The following is a 16,262-nucleotide window of genomic DNA, read 5'->3' on the forward strand; positions in this document are numbered from 1 at the left end:
TCACAGCCCCGCCATGGCTCCATGGGCCCATGGGCCGGAGCGCTCCCACCCCCAGGGCCTGGGCAGCCGGAGCTGCTCTCCTCAGGCGTGAGCGGGACGTGGGGCCCCGTCCGGGATGAGGGACAAATGGGCGGGGGGGGTGTCCCCCAAGTCAGCGCGGACCTGCTGCCCCATGGCCACTGCCACCCCGTCCCCGTCCCACGAAAGGGACTGTCGCTTTAACGCCAGGCTTTCCGCCTCGCCCGGCCTCCATGCCGTCAGCGGGCAGGTGGAGCTGGAGGGGGCCCCCACTGTGCCCCCTGCGCCCCTCGGGTGGCCCCCCAGCCCGGCCCTGCCAGGCCAGCCCGCTGAGGCCGGAGGAAGGGGAAGTACTGGGGCAGGACACAGGAACTGGGGGGCCCCTGCGCCAGAGGATGCCGGGGGTGAGCCCAGACTCCTTGCTGGGGAACGGCGGCCTGGCCTGAGCTAGGAGGGGCCCCACCAGCCAGGCTGGGGATGGCGAGGTGGGCAGGGATGGCCGGAGACGACAGTGGGGTGGCCAGGGAGAAGGAGGGGGTTCCCTGCGATCCGCCCTGCCTCAGCCCCGTTGCGAGCGGGAAGGCGGCTGTGCTTGGATGAGCGGTTCGGAGACGGTCCCGGTGCAGCTTCGCAACGCTCCTGTGACGGGAGCTCTCATCCACCGGTAGTGCAGGGAGTCTGGCTGGAGAGGGCAAGCAGGGCCCCAAACTGCACTGCTGGGACGGAGGAGTTTGGTGGCTACAAGTGCTTGGGGACTCGGCAGCCTCCCTGCCACTGTCCCCTCCGTCCCGGGAGACGTCCCCACTTTCCCCCCCTTCCTAATACATTGTTGTGTGGCAGCTGCCCCATGGAAAGTGAAGAAGCAGTCGCTCGTCTCGTGGAGACCCCCCTGAACAACGGGGACGTCCAGAGGCTCCCAAAAGAGGGTGAAAACGGAGCCAAGGGAGCAGCAGCTGCAGAGGAGCTGGCTGCGACCAGGGACACGGGGGACAGTGGTGCCCTCTCGGGCCATCTGTGGCCGGACCAGGACATGCCACGCTTGGACCATGGGGACGGTGAGTGCTGGGGGTGACGGCGTGGTTGGAGCTGAGATGGGGCATGCATGGACCCGGGATCCTGCAGCATCTGTCCCGCCGTGAACTGGGATCAATGTGCCCTGCACCCTAGGGTCGGGGTGCATGCAGGGTGCTTGCTGTGCCAGTTGGGTCTCGTTGTGCTGCGTGTGGAGCCCAGCTTGCTCCCCAACAAGCGAAACCAACGTCCCTAATGGCTGCCCTTGTTTTGTAGGTGGAGCAAACACTCTCCCAAAGCCCTCGACTGCCTCGATGGACAGGCAGAGGAGCACCGAGCTCTCGGCCCTTGACAGTGAGTGTTGCTGAGGCTGGTGCTCACAGATGCTCAGGCGCAAGCCCCAGTGGGAGGCAGGCGTGGGAGAGGTCATCTGGTCTCTCATCCCACAAAGGCAGCTAGTAAAAAGTCTTTTACCACTGCCAGTCCCTCCCATAACATGGCAAGGCCAAGTCCAAATCCAGACTTTGCTGATGACGCGTGCCAGCAGTGAGAGGTTGCTGCAGCTTCATGCAGTGGAACCAGAGATGGCAAACTCTTTCCATATACTTTCCTAAATAAACTAAAAATCACATGTTAAAAACACACTGAGATTTCCAAGTGGAGTTCTTCAAGGGTAGGAAATACAAGGATGAACTTGAGTGCATCCCCCAGGCTGTCCTCTGCAGTATATCGTGTGCAATTATGCCATTAATGCCAGATCCCTGCCTCCCGTGGTGCCCCAGATGGACCATGCCCCTCCTTGGGCAGCTGTTCGGGCTGTTTTATCTTCCCTGCTCATCTGTCAGTACCTGTGCACTGGTCAAACCTCAGTCTCTAGGCTCTTTACTTGCAAGGGAATAATTCCTTTTTTGCAGGACTTGGTTTTTGCCAGGGACAGGAGGGAACAGCTTCAGATAAGTCGCGTGAGATCTGAGCTTTCATGAAGCTCTTGGCCTCAAGTCAGTGTAGTTCCTCCCTGTGCACAGCAGAGACATGCCCTGACTCTCTCCTCTCTCTGCAACAGGCTTCCCACTGAAGCACTCAAACACGCTGACGAACAGGCAGCGAGGCAACGAGGTCTCGGCCCTCCCAGCCACGCTGGACAGTGAGTATCGCCGGGCAGAGCGGCTGCACATCTCAGACTGCAGATGGATGTGGGGTGTAGAGGGCTGGAGCCTCCCTCCATCTCCTGCTGCCACGCTGTGCAGTGTCCACCAAGGTGGTCTCTCGGGCTGCTCCCTGCAGTGCTGCTGCTCTCAGCACTCGCTGTGGCTGGCTGTCCTCGCTGCTGAATGGCAGAAGGGTGTTCGTTAGACACTGGGCTTTTTGGTGCTCAGATGGGGGCTGGCTAGTTACCACCACCCCAGACTTGCAGGGACCCACCTGCAGATGGTCGGTGCTGCACTGGGGAAAGACTTTGTCCTGATGGGTGAATTCTTTTTATCCCCCAGCATTGTCCATCCACCAGCTTGCTGCCCAAGGTGAGCTCAGCCAGCTGAAGGAGCACCTTCGGAAAGGTACATGTCTCTTCCTTCTGGTTCTCACCCCAGATCATGCAGAGTCCTGCCAAGTCATAGCATGCGTTTTGATAAATCCTCAGCTTAGTTTTACAGCCTATTTATGATGTCTCATCCTGTTTGTGCAGGTGAAAACTTAGTAAATAAACCTGATGAGAGAGGTTTCACGCCGCTGATCTGGGCTGCAGCCTTCGGAGAGATCGAAACAGTCCGTCACCTGCTGGAATGGGTAAGGCCACGCTCACGCAGCACCTCGTTAACAGGAGACTTCCCATCTCCAATCCCAGTGGCTGCCAAATTGTCCAGCACTGTCCTGGTAGCATCTCAGCCATCCTTTCCCATGGCACCAAACAGGGCACGTTTGCAGAGCTAATGGCTCAGATGCTGTCGGATGCTACTCCCCATTGAGCTGTGAGCAAAGTCAGGAGCATGAAGAGCCTTATCTCACAGCTAGCAATAACTGTTTGTAATTAAATATCTGCTTATTGGCAATTTGAGATCAGGCTTATCACTTGGGCCCTGTAATCTGCCAGCAAATGTGCTCACCGAGGTATCGTTGCAGTTAATGAAGTCATTGCTGCATCGTCCTTGAGGGCTGGGCTTGCAGTCGAGGACTGTTTGGGGGTGAGCAGGAATCAGATCCTCCTGCCCTCTGGATCAAGCTGCTCCCCAAAGCTCAGTCGCACATCCATGTGTATCCAAAGACTAGCAAGCACTCGCACCTCATAAACACTGGCCAAACTCTTGTCTCTGCTATTGTACTAGCAGCAAAACTACAATGCATTACCAGAGAGACAAACAGAACCCAAAATAAATGAGGTATCCATTGATAAAGGATATAATGAAGTCCAGGAGAGGTCTGTGGCTGGCAGGGCTCGGAGGATAGGGAGATTGTCTATGTAAATCAGTACCAAAAGAGATAGTGGATACTGTACAGCCATCTAGACAGGGCTGGTAACGCTGTTCCTAGTGATGGGGAAAAGGGCTGAGTAACAGGAACCGTCAGGCTTCGTCTATTGACACTGGAGAAGGGCTTTTACGTCCTCACCTGAGATGTTTGATGATGATTAAAATGTGCTTGGTAAGGACTTTGGTAAGGAGGGGTCACTAGGAACGTGTGAGCTGTCTCTGCAGGCTGTCAGAACCTGGCTCCCTGAGCAGCAACTCGGGGTACCCAGCAAGGCTGTGCTGAGCGCCCCGGGTCTCAGCAGGGCTCCTTTGCCTGTCGGGACTAATGCCGGTGCCATCCCCAGGGCGCCGACCCCCACGTGCTGGCGAAGGAGCGGGAGAGCGCCCTGTCCCTGGCCAGCATGGGTGGCTACACTGACATCGTCATCATGCTGCTGGAGAGGAACGTGGACATCAACATCTACGACTGGGTGAGTGCCACCAGGCGCAGGCTGCTGCGGGGACCGCGCCAGCGCTGGAAGTGACACCAAACCCTGGACGGGGCTCCGCAGGGCTCATTTTAAAAAGCAGCAGCGAGTTCACTTCGTTCTGGGCTGAGTTAGCAGCGACGTTCTCTTAGACGCTTCCCAGGCTCGCAGCACTCGTTTGCCTGCTCATGCAGTTGTTTTGAGAAGTTAATCTGGATAATAATTTTAAATGGTTTCTTCAGTTGTTCACACTGGTGATGTTACCAGCCACAAGGAAACAGCACTCACAACTTAAGGTTGTCTTTAAAATGACACAATTTAAAAGTTATTGTATTGCATACAGAGAATAAAACCTGTGCAAAGCCGCTCTGCGAGAAAACAGCCAGCCTGGAGCTGGGAGTGGGCGGAAAGGGGATCCCAGCGGGTCGGGGACCTACCTCTCCAGGAGAATCAGGAGCTGTGTGAGCACGGCCCCACGTGAGGCTGGCAATGACACAGCCCCTTCCCTTTCCCTGCAGAACGGCGGCACTCCTCTGCTCTACGCCGTGCGCAGCAATCACGTCAAGTGTGTCGAGGCCCTACTAGGTAACGGGGAAAATCTGCACTTAGTCCTTGGCCTCGCATCGCTGCTCGTTGGTAACCATCTCGGGGAGAGAGCGTGACACGCCTGGGGGGAGAAACTGAGCAGCTTGGGGGTGTCACGGGGGTCTGCCCAGCCAGGATGGGCACCTTTTGGGGGTCCCCTCACCCTGTGCCTTACCCGGAGGGGTCACTGCGTCGGCAGGGGAGCGCCGCGCCCTGATCTCCACTGCCTGCTTGCAGCTCGCGGCGCTGACCTGACGACAGAGGCAGATTCTGGCTACACCCCGATGGATCTGGCCGTGGCCCTGGGACACAAGAAAGGCAAGTGTCCCCTCCGTGCCTCCTGCCTTCCCTCCCCCAAAAGCCTCCAGGCAATCCCCAGCTTCCAGCCTTGCTCAGGCCTTTTTTTGACCTTCTACCACAGCTCCCCGCTCTGACACACAGAGAAACCAAGATGGGTCCTGTTGCCCTTGCTCCCCTTCCAAACCAGAGCTGTGCTGGAGATAGGGCTGGGACAGGGGAGATGGGGACAGACCCCTGGAGAAAGGGGTTTTCCAGCCTCCCACTGGAAAATAGGAGCAAAATGGTGACCAAGTCCTGCCCACAGCGGTACTGGCTTCTCACAGGCGTGGCTTCCCTGGGTTTCACTTCCCTCTCTTCCATTAGTCCAACAGGTTATCGAAAATCACATCCTCAAGCTATTTCAGAAAAAGGAGCTGGAGTGACACGACTGCTTGCGCTGCACTGCTGCAGCATCAGCGCTTCTCCCAGCCGACGCACGGCTCTCCTCTGGGACCAAGGCGGCCTCACCCAGCCGTCCCGAAATGGGCAGCGGCACAATGCTTCAAGCAAGGAGCACATGGAGGAAGCCGGGAACTGCCTCCCCTCGGTGGATCTACGCCTCTCCCGGAGGGTGGCACGGCCACAGTGCCTCGCACCCGGGGACACTCATTCCTCAGGGCAGCTGCATTTCTGTCCTGTCCGGGCTCAGCTGCTTCGTGCGTGTGTGCATTCAGGTATTGCATTATCGGAAGTAAACTCTAAAGCAGCTGCGTGGAGCCCTGTCCATTGCCTCAGCCTGTCACAGCTGCCAATCCCCGATCCCAGCACCAGCAACTGGGGAACCGCGAGGGGAACTGGGCCAGTCAACCTCTTCAAGGCTTGCACCCTCCCTGGTATTCCTCTCCAGAGCCGACTCTCTGAAGAGGGAAGCTACCTCTTACGCCCATAAACTTGCCAAGCCCTCCCTGCACGCAGCTCTATAACCAGCCAGGGAAATATCCATAGGCAGGAGCAAAACCCTGCAGGAAGCATCACCCTGCCAGCCGGGAACACAGCACAGCCCCGACACGCTGCGATCCCAAGCCGGAGCCCTGTGAGGCCGCAAACAGCCGCTCCAAGACGTTCAGGGGTAGTTAGCAAAGGTGAGAGACAGCCAGAGCCCACAGCACATAGAGGTGGCACTTCTCTCTCCTGCTCAAGCCCCGCACCGGCATGGCCATGGCAAACCATGGAGAGCTCAGTCCCGGGGTGCCACTTGCCCAAGGAACAGCCAGGAAGGAGCAGGGACACCATTTATTCGGCCGGTTACACAGGCTGTGTCCCACCAGGAGCTCGAAGTCCAACGCGTGGATCTCTGCACTAGTGTCCCTCTGCCACTGCCACCCTGTGAGGTGGGGGTTCCCTCTCAGTGCCTTGGGCTGCAATTGGGAGCAGCACGTTTCCCACTGGCAGGGTGTGCTGTCCCGTTTCCCCCCATGCAGCAGAGCCCCCGTGGGGGAACGCAGGTGATGGCAGAGCAGCCCCCCAAGCTGTCCTTCGCCGCTGCCCTAGAGCCTTTCCCCCAGCACTCCGAGGTGGTACACCACGATCCTCCCAAAGAAATCAGTGCTGTTCTCAAAGGTGATCTTCAGCTTATCCAGCACCGTCTCCTCCACCTGGAATCTGTGTGGGGCCCGTAAAGGAGAAAAATAGGGATGTCAGGACACGTGGGAGACCTGTTCCGAGGGGGCACATGTGGGGCTCGCACCCCAGCATACTGCGGCCAGTGATTCGCTCCAGCTCTGCTGAGCAGCTATAGCAGTAGCAAAGTGCCAGCAGGCACCCGCAGGCCTGTCGTTTAAATCGCAGCTCTGCCATCACCCCCCCACCCCTCCGCAGCCGCAGGTGGCTCTGAATCCACCCACCGAGCCGTTCGACCCAGCCTGCGATGCGGCAAAGGATATCTGCACGGCGTTGCTGTCCTCGGGGTACAGGTCGGATATTTTCACCAGTTCTTCACCTGCTCTGCAGCCTGCGGAGGGCGAGGGTGGAGGCAGCCTGAGATGCTGAGGGAACCTCCACCGGCTGCCATGGCCTTGGCTGCTCCGTCTCTCTCTGCTGCAGGGCTGGGAGCAGTGGTCCATCTAATGGACCAGTTTCCCATCTGCACCCAAAGCACCCCAGAGAACCCCAGGTCCTCACTGTTCACCCCTCTCTGCTCCAGCCCACGGCCTCAGCCCCCCTCAGGTTTCGGGAACGGCTAACGTATACCTCTGGGCCTCGCAACAAACAGCCGCAGCATCCAGGTGCCGGTAAACTGAAGCAGAGGGACCCCCGTGTCCCCAGACCAGCTCCTCACCTTCCAGTGTGCACAGCCGGCTGGAGAATCCCCCCTGGAACTGGATGTGGAGCTGCAAGACCTTGACGGTGCGGGGGAAATCCAGGGTGACCCACTGGCATGTGCCCTGAAGGCAGGAACGACACCGGGGCTCCGTCACCGGGGAGAGCGGAGTGCTGGACACGTGCACAGCTCCCGTCCCCCCTGCACGGTTCCCGTCCCATGCACGGCTCCCGTCCCACCCCTCCAGCTTCCCCCATCCTCGTCCCCCCACCTGGTCCGAGTTCCAGCACGTTTCCTCGCTCTCGTCGAACATATGCTTCTTCCCAAACTGCTTCACATCGCGGTTAAGCACGGAGCTCACCCTGCAGAGACACGCGCCACCGTCCCAGGGACACGATGGGGACAGTGTCGGTGTTGGGACACCAGTCCCCCGCAGGGCCAGGGGACAGCGCATGGCACCCAAGGAGGGACCCACCTGGGGGGAGCGGGCTGCAGCACCCCGCTGCCTACTGTCCCCTCGGGGGTCGGGACTCACCGCGTGGCCGTGTCGGCGCAGACCAGGGGCTCGACGGGCATCGCTGCCTGCGGCCGTGCTGCCTGCGGAGAGATGGGGTCAGTGAGGGGCAAAAATGGGGATACCAGCAGCACTGAGGACCCCTGAGCAGCACTGGGGGAAATCCAAGCACCATTGGGGACCCTGTGCAGCACTGGGGACCCCTGAGCAGCACTGGGGACCGGCGGGCAGCAATAGGGACCCCCGGGCAGCAATAAGGACACCCGACGGTATTGGGGACATCCCGGCAGCATCGGGGCACCCGCGCAGCAACGGGGACTCCCCCGGCTCCCCCCGCCGCCGCCCCGCGCCCATCCCCGTCCCCTCCGGCGCCGCACACTCACCGCCCGCCCCACGCAGGAAGCGGCGGAACTGCTTCCCGGGCCACGGGCGTCCGGGAACGCCCTCCTCCCCCCCCCCGCGGGGACCCACGCGTGCGGGAGCGCCCTGTCCCCCCGCACCCCCCACGGCGGGAGGGAGGGGCATGCAGCACCCCGGGAGCCCCCATGCAGCACCCCCGTCCCAGCACCTCCGTGGGTGCCGTCCCACCGTGCTTCACCCGCTGCAAAGGCCTCGCACCCCCCCAGCCCCCCCCGCCCCGGCCCCTGCACGGCCCAGGGGTCCGGGGTACACCCGCCCCCCCGGGCCGGCTGCGGGGGCCCCGGCGGGCCCGCGGGGGGGGCGGGCGGCGGGGACCCTCCCGGGCCCGCTCTGTAGGTGGCACTGGTGGAGCGCGGCGGAGAGGGAGCCCGGGAGCCGGGGGTGCAGGGGTACCCGCTCGGCCCCGCATCCTTGCTCGGCCCCGCATCCCTGTGTGCTCCAGCATCCCTGCCTGCCCCGCATCCCTGCTCATCCCAGCATCCCTGTGTGCTCCAGCATCCATGTGCTGAAGGACCCCTACATTGCAGCATCCCTGCACACTCGAGCATCCTTGCATGTCCCAGCATCCCTGCACACCGGAGCATCCCCTCACAGGCTGGAGCATCCCTGCGCCGGAGCATCCCTGTGCCAGAGCATCCCTGCGCTGGAGCATCCCTGCATGTTCCAGCATCTCCCTCGATACAAGTCACCAGCACAAAGCACCGGGAAATCCAAGCTCTCCCCGCATCAGGGCTGAGCTGCGGAGCGTGGGGAGCCCGGAGCAGCTGTGCAGGGAGAAATCGCCCCCCCCATATAACGCGGCAGCTACTTTAAATTATCCTTCGCAGGCACATGGTGCCGCTTGCCCACGGCCTCGGGTCTTTGCGGATGTGCCCCCCGTGCTCAGCGAGGTTGCCAAGCCTTGACCCCACGGTGGTCCCACGTCCCCAGCCAGCCCCCGCGGCCGCCTTGCTGGGGGAGGCAACGCCAGGCAACGGCACCGCAGTGCTCTGCAGACCTCCCCAGCCTCCCCGCGTGCGGGGCTGCCTGCATGAGTCACGGCGGCCGCGCCGAGGCTGCCTGCGCTCAGCCACAAGCAGAAAATAAAACCAGCCGAGTGCTGCAAAGGCATCACCTCCCCCTCACAGCGCAGCTCTGGGGGCTCCGGCCGCCTGGCTCGGCCCCCGGCTGGGCCGGCGCACATGCCTGCACACGCATGTCAATGAGCACACACAGCAGCACAGGCGTGACACGCTCCTTCTTCCTCCTCCTTCCTCCCCTTCTCCTCCCCCTCGAGTGTCGCCTGAGAAATTGGGTCAAAAACTGCAGGAGCCTTAATTGCCCCTCGGCTCATCGCCCGTCAGGGACGGGTCTGCCATTTGTGCCACCGCAGCCTGCGTCACCTCCTGCCTGCGCCTGCCACTCCCCCTCGCACCAGTGACCCCCCGGCCCCCCCAGCCCTGCCCGCCTGCAGGGAACGGGGGGCCAGTGCTCTGGCCCTGGGGCTCTTCGGCCTCAGCATCTTCCTCACCCTCCTCGCTCTCGAGGAACGAGGCGGGTGGTAAATGCAGCTGTTTCGTGCCGGGCTGTGCCGGGAGCAGCTTGGCGGCGTTGGCTCCCGGCTGCCGTCCAGCCCGGCGCTCAGCCGCCCGCTGGGGGGGCCTTTGCATTTTATCCAAGAGCTAATAGAAAGGCTGGTGCCAAACCAGGCGCCGGCACGGATCCAGACCCCCCCCGCTCCCACCGGGCGCGAGCTCCCACCCACGAGTCACCGGGATGCTGGCCCTGTGCCGGTGTGGCCACCTCGTGCCGGCGACGCAGGAAACGGGTGGCCGGTGCCTTTTGTGCGGCGGGTGCCGGCGTGCGAGTCTTGCTGAGCAACCCCGGCTGGCACCAGGAGCTGCTTCCGAAGAAGAAGCGGGTCTTGTGCCCTTCGCCATTAATTACTTGCGGCGATTGATTTCCACTTCCGTGTAAACACTGGAGATTACCGGTGAATGCGGCACAGGCGCTATTCAACGCCGCGGCCTCTCTGCCAGCACAGGGGCCTGCCTGTTCTCCGGGATGCGCCTCTGCCTTTATTCCCCCTGCCTGCGCAGAGGGGCCGGGGGTCCCGGGAGGGCTGGGAAGGGCAGGATTTGGCACAGCCAGTAATTAATGCTAAATAACGATGTGGTGGCATCGGCGCCGGGAAGGAGCTGTGCAGGGCGGCAACGGGTGCGTCCCTCTGGAAAGGAATGGATAAAAGGATATAATTAGAATTATTTTATTATAGCCCTGCTTTTAAGCCACAAGCTGGCCTTTCCTCCCGAAGGGGTGAGGGCACCGGGCTCGCGGCCAGACCGCTGTGGTGCCGGTGTCCTCGCCGCCAGTGCCGCCGCGCGGGGGGTGCTGGTGACACGGCACATCAACCGCGAGCAGGTGCCGGGGTAGGACGTGCCGTTAATGAGCTTGGCTCTGCTAACGGGAACGCTGCTCGGCAGCCCCGCGCGGGCACCGCCGGGGTGGCAATTACCGCCCTGGCTAATGAACCGGCGCGGCGTCCCACCGGCCCTGCTGCTAATTAGTGCCAATATCTGAGAGGGACTGAAGGAGGTGGGTGTCCCCTGTGCCCACCCTGCCACTGCTCCCCCAGAATCACCCACCGGCACGGCGGCGGGCCCGCGGATGCTGAGCTGGTGGCATTGCCACCCAGGAGAGTCCCTGGAGGAGGGGACCGTGCTCGTGTCCCCCGTGTCCCCGGCAGAGGCGGGGTGCTGGCCGGGGCTGGGTGCTGCGGGAGGACGAAGGAGCGGGTCCGGCTGCCGGAAGGGGGAAGGGAAGGAGGCAGTTGCCATAGAAACAGAAAATAAAATCAATGCATCCTGGCGGCGGGTGCGGAGGGAAGTTGGGCCCGGCCAGGGCAGGGTCCCTGCGTCCCCCGGGGGATGCTGCAACCCCAGCCAGGAGCCCTCCGCGCCCTCACCACCGCGCCCAGGTCGCGCCGCGGGGCGGGTTTGGCCCTGGCCAAAAGCAGAAACAAGCCGCAGCCGGGGCCAGGAGCCGCAGGCGGGGGGTCAGGGGCAGCAGGGAAGTGGGTCCACAGAGCCCAGTCTCAGCCTGTCCCCTCCGGAGCAGAGCCCGGCTCGGGGCGTCCTGCCCTGCTCCAGCGCCGGCTTCGGACCAGCATCTCAGCCAGGACAGGCACCGGCTGCCGCCTCGCCCTGCCACCGAGCCGTCCGTCCGCGCGCCCGCTGCCTGTCCCCGTGCCAGTGCCCCGAGCGCCGGCCCCAGCTGTGGTGGCAGAGGCCTCATTAATAAGCCGCTCTCCCGATGAATGTGGCAGCTCTCCTGGAACGGGCTTCATTAGCCGCCGGCGGACCTGAGCGGAATAACAAGCGGCTCCACGGGACGCGGGACGGGGTCCCCCCACGCACCCCCGGCGACGCGGGGCCTGGGGCACGTGGCTGCGGGGAGCTGCGGGACCCCTCGCTGCTTGGGGAGGGTCCCTGGCACCCCGGTCCCCTGGCACCTGGGGGATGGCAGCGGCGATGCTGCTCAGCACGCCGGTCACGGCGCTGCGGCCCCGGCTGCCAAACCAGGCAGGACCGGAGCTCGGGAGGCTCCCGGCCTCACCACCCCCAAACTGGCTCTGTTGTTGGGGTGACGAGGGTGCTTCGCCGCCTGCTCTCACAGGACCAACCCCTCCAATCCCCTTCAGGTGTCCCCACGCCTGTCCCCACGCTCTGGGTTGGTTCTTGATGGGAGCGAGACCTGGCTGAGGCCTGTCAAACTCATGTCACGTGTGGCTCCCAGACACTCTGCTGTCCCCTGGGTGGCCGGGGCTGTGCTGGAGCCATGGGGACCCCCCAGCCCCACACCGGAGCCCCACTGGGTCTCCCCAGGGGCAGCGGTGGGTCCCGGCCCTTCATGGCAGGAGTCCCTCGCCATCGCCGCTGCGCACCCCAATCGCCAGCGGCCGCCTCCCCGCATCCCTGTCACAACAAAGGAAAACATCTCTGGATGGAAACTGCAGGAGGGTCGTCACGGCAACACTGCTGCAGGATTTCACCAGAAACCCAGCGTTCCGGCTCAAAAAGACGCTCGGGTCCCTGCTCGCCCCGGCAGACGCCGGTGCAAAACCCAACAGGGACAGGGCTGAGTGAGCGGGACCGAGGGGTGGAATGACCCCAACCACCGCTGCCCCCGGGCCTGGCCTGTGCCCGGTGGGGCTGGGGACATGGGGTGCAGCGGGGACCCAACGATGGTGGGTGGGTGCTGCCTCGTGGGAGCAGCTCGGGACAGAGCCGTCGGTGCTCTCGGGGTCACGCTGCGAGGACGGGCCAGACATGGGGCTGGGGGTGCGGAAGGGACCCCGAGCCAGGCGAGGATGGGGAGATGGGGGCACCCCCCCGTGCCAGGCAGAGCTGGCTGTCCCACCCGGATGGAGGGATGGGCACGGTGGGATGTCGGGGCTCCAGGCTGGTCCCCAGCTGGAGGGACCGGCCAGGGCGACGCTGGGGCTCCGGACTGGTGCTGGTGGAGGAGCCGGTCCCCACCGCCGGCCCACGGCGGGCTGCGGTCCCCGGGCACGGAGCAGCTGCCGGCGCGGGGAGGCGGGCGGGGGGAGAGGTGTCTATTAAATCCCTGTCCGTAAGCCACGCTGGCGGGTGTCTGTTATGACATTTATCTCCACTCGAGAGGAGAGCTCCGATAACTCACTGCCGGCGCCTTCCTCAGCAAGACAAATGGCCGGCGGCCGATCGGCCACGCTGCCTCCGCTGGGGCCCAGCCGGGGCCTGCTCTCCCCCCTGGGAGGTGGGTGGGCGGGTGGGTGCCCGGGGTCCCTCCGCTCCCCCCTCACCTGCCCCTTGCTGAGCCCACAGGGAGGTTTGTGTCCCCCAGCGGCTCCAGCTCCGCTCTCCCCACGGCCCCTTCGCTCCGTGCCCCCATCGTGGGTCAGGGTCAAGGCTGGGGGCGGCTTCGTCACCGGTGCTCGTTACGAAGGGTGGCCCACGCGAGGTGGGTGCTGAGGGGAGCCCCCTCCCACGGTCGGGCGGGGGAAGGAGCCGGGCTCCCAGATGAACCTGTCTAATCCCTGGCCCGTGCGCGATGCATCGTGCGGATCAGACCCTGCCGGCGTCGTCGGCTTTCTGGGCGAAGCTTAGGAGGATGAAGAGCGGGAGGAAGGGTTTGGGCAGCCGGCAGCCCCGTGGGCAGCGTGGAGGCAGCTGGCGGGTGGGATGTGGGTCTTGCTGTGGGTGCAGGACCCGGCTGTGGTGGGGGGCAGCGGGAACACCTTCACCGCCAAGAGTGCCCAGGCCCTTGCACGAGCGGGGTGAGCGTTTCGGAGCCGGCCCCATCCCGCTGTGCACGGGCAGCGGCCCTGCCTCCACCAGGAGCCGCGCTCATCCGTGCTGGACCATCCTCTCCAGACAGCACCCTCCTTCCAGCAACGCCCAACCAGCACCCATGGGTGCCCTTTCCAAAGCAAGACAGCGGGATGAAGACCCGTAGGGTGGCAGCACCAGCTGCCTGGATCCGCTCGGAGTGGGAAGTAGCCGGGATGTCGAGGTGCCAGCAAATCCCCTGGGATCCTCACCCCAATCCTGCTTGGCAAACACCACGGGGGTGTTAACCGCTGTTGCTGTCCCCCATGCTCGGGCACCTACATGGGGATGGGGACGCCAGCTGCAGCCACATAAAGAAGGGGAACAGAAGAGCTCTGTGCGCCGGCAACGCCGGGGCTGTGCCGAGGGGGTTCACAAAAGGCAGGAAACGCCGCGAAAAGTCTGGCACAATGGAGTCGGAAATGAGAACTTTGCTCTCGGGTTTCCGCGGACTCATCGTATGGGGAAAATGAAGGGGGGAAATATTTTTTTCACCGGTTGTTGCCAAGTCGTGAGAGCCAGGGTGGCATTCTCCATTCACTGGGTGGGAAGGTGACCCCCTCCCTGAACCCCCTCCCTGAAGCTCAGCCATGGTTTTCCCCCTATGTTGGGGCTCGTTTCTGATATCGCAGCTCCCTGGAGTGTCTCACCCGCTTTATTGGGGTTGTTCAGGCTTTTTCTAGCCTTCATCCACCCTCAGCATCTTCCAGCCCCTCGGCACCCCCAGTACAGCCCCTATGGGGGGATATAAATGATGTGGAAGAGCTGGAAGATGCTGCTGGATGCAGCCTGGATGGCTTGGAAGGCGTTTTGGGTGGCAGAGGGGCTGGAAGATGCTTCCCTCTTTGATGGTATCCTAAAATCCTACTGGGCCCAGGGCAGGGACACCAAGGGGTGCAAATTCATGCAGGGGGTGACACGATGGGTCTCACTCGGGCTGGGAGGGGGTTGCAGAGGGGCTGGAAGGTGCTCCCCGTTTTTGGACACCCCCTAAAATCCTGCTGGGTGTCGGGGCAGGGATAGAGGGGGCCCCACAGTGACTTGGGGGGGCTGCAGAGGGGCTGGAAGGTGCCCCCCCTCCCTTTTTGAAGATCCTTTGAAATCCTGCTTGGACGCAGCCGGCTCCCAGCGCAGGGATGTGCGGTGCATATGGGGGGGGGGCACGCCGGGCCCCCCACCGGCCTTGGGGGGCTGCGGAGAGGCTGGAAGGGACGCCCCCTCCCCTCCGAGGGACCGTACCCCCGTTACAGGGACCCCCACCCGCCCAACCCCGGCTGCGGGAGGCTGCGGTGCCTGCGGCGGGGGGCGGCCCCGCTCGATGGGGAGGGGGCGGCCCCGTCGGTGGGGTGGGTGGGGGGCGTCCCCGATTTGGGGTGGGGTGGGGTGGGGGGCGGCGCATGCGCGGCCGCCCCTCGCCCTGCGCCGGGCAGCGCGGCGGGGCGCGGAGCGGGCGCGGGTTCGCCGCCGCTGCGGGCAGGTGCGGGCGGGCGGCACCGGCGGCACCGGCGGGGGGGCCGCGCCTGCCGCCAGCCGCGATTGGCCCGGCCCGGCCCGGCTCGGCCCCCTCCAGGGGGGGCCGGCCTGCTGCCCCCCTCTGTGCCCCGCTTTTAAGCCCCCGGTGCCGGCGGGGTGCTCGGCTCCACCGGCGGCGATGACCCGCTGTGCGCCGTGAGCACGGCCCCAGGTACGTGCGGCACCGGCACCGGCACCGCCCGCGCCCCCGCTGCGGAGCCTGCGGCCGGGCCGGGCGGTGGGAGCGGACGGGGACGGTGGCACCGCTACGGCAGGAGCGGGACGGATCCGGACTGGGGACGCGGCGGGGACAACGGGGCTGTCAGGGCCGGGGGGGACACTGGGCTGGGGACACTGGGCTGGGGGATGCCGGGGGACCAGGGAGGTCAGGGACGAGGACTGCTGGCCCTGCGGCGGGGAGATGCTGTGACTGGGGGGGCTGGGGACACCGAGGGGACTGGGGCTGTCAGGGACGGGGATGCTGGGATCGGGGCTGGGGACAGTGGGGCTGGAGGGGATCAGGAGTGGGGTTGGGGGCACTGGGGCAGGTGGACAATGGGGCTGGGGCTGCTGGTGTTTTGGGGACACCAGGACAGGGAGATGCTGCGGGGGACCAAGGGTCTCGGGGCTGGGGACACTGGGATGGGGGCTGAGAGGGGCTGGGGGACGCCGGTGCTGGGACCAGTGGCACTGGCAGGGCTGGGGGACGCTGGCAGGGCAGGCAGCACGGCGCTGTGTCCTGACCCCCTGCCCAGCCCCCAGAGGAGCTGGCAGCGAGGCGGCGGGCAGGGAGAAGGGCCGAGGATGGCAGGAGAGCAGTGGGTGCTGGCGGGTGGGTGCCCAGCGGGGAGTCATCCCCCTGCGGTGCTGGAGCCGGCTGTGCCTTGGCCACCCGGTGCCCCATTGGTGCTGCCGCTGGTTCCGTGGCAGGGAGGGAGCCGGGAAGTTTCGCATCCCTGAGATGCCCACGGCTGCCAGGGAGCAGGCAGGGCTGGCAGGGCTGGCAGCGCAGCGGGGGCTCAGCACCATGGGCAGAATGAGTCCCAGCCTGCATGCCCTGGCACAGGGACACCGCATGGCAAGGCCGGGCTGGATGGACGGAGGGCTGCCGGAATGGACGGGTGCGGGTACTGGTGAGGGGTTTGCGGCGGTTTGGGGGCTCCTCACTCCCACACACCATCCCGGGGGCTTGGCAAGCCCCGTGCCGGTGAGGAGGACGGTGCCGAGGCCCGGCTCTGTGCCAGGCCCACCGGCCTGGTGTTCTCCTCCCTGGTTTCGGTGCCGGGCACCAGCACTGCTTTTGGAGCCGCTCGTCGGCATGCG

At 64.4% G+C, this 16,262-nt stretch overlaps 2 protein-coding genes across 2 annotated transcripts; one reads left to right on the forward strand and one right to left on the reverse strand.

The window, feature by feature from the left end:
- Positions 1-13: 13 nt before the first annotated feature.
- Positions 14-5,635, forward strand: RFXANK (regulatory factor X associated ankyrin containing protein; the record flags this gene model as incomplete). The annotated part of the gene is given in 11 exon segments (XM_082011021.1): positions 14-88; positions 92-108; positions 859-1,073; positions 1,306-1,383; positions 2,093-2,173; positions 2,520-2,585; positions 2,714-2,814; positions 3,839-3,964; positions 4,480-4,597; positions 4,784-4,864; positions 5,210-5,635. Coding segments are annotated over 11 exon segments (1,017 nt in total). The 3' UTR covers positions 5,269-5,635.
- Positions 5,636-6,131: 496 nt separating this feature from the next.
- Positions 6,132-7,721, reverse strand: NR2C2AP (nuclear receptor 2C2 associated protein; the record flags this gene model as incomplete). Its single annotated transcript, XM_082011056.1, has 5 exons — positions 6,132-6,487; positions 6,767-6,836; positions 7,164-7,269; positions 7,417-7,507; positions 7,681-7,721. 5 exons carry the CDS (start codon positions 7,719-7,721, stop codon positions 6,373-6,375), a joined length of 423 nt encoding a protein of 140 aa, XP_081867182.1. The 3' UTR covers positions 6,132-6,372.
- Between the last annotated feature and the right edge of the window lie 8,541 nt (positions 7,722-16,262).

The sequence above is a fragment of the Phaethon aethereus genome (assembly GCF_964289735.1).
Source record: "Phaethon aethereus genome assembly, chromosome: 26".
In the NCBI taxonomy this organism is placed as follows: Eukaryota; Metazoa; Chordata; class Aves; order Phaethontiformes; family Phaethontidae; genus Phaethon; species Phaethon aethereus.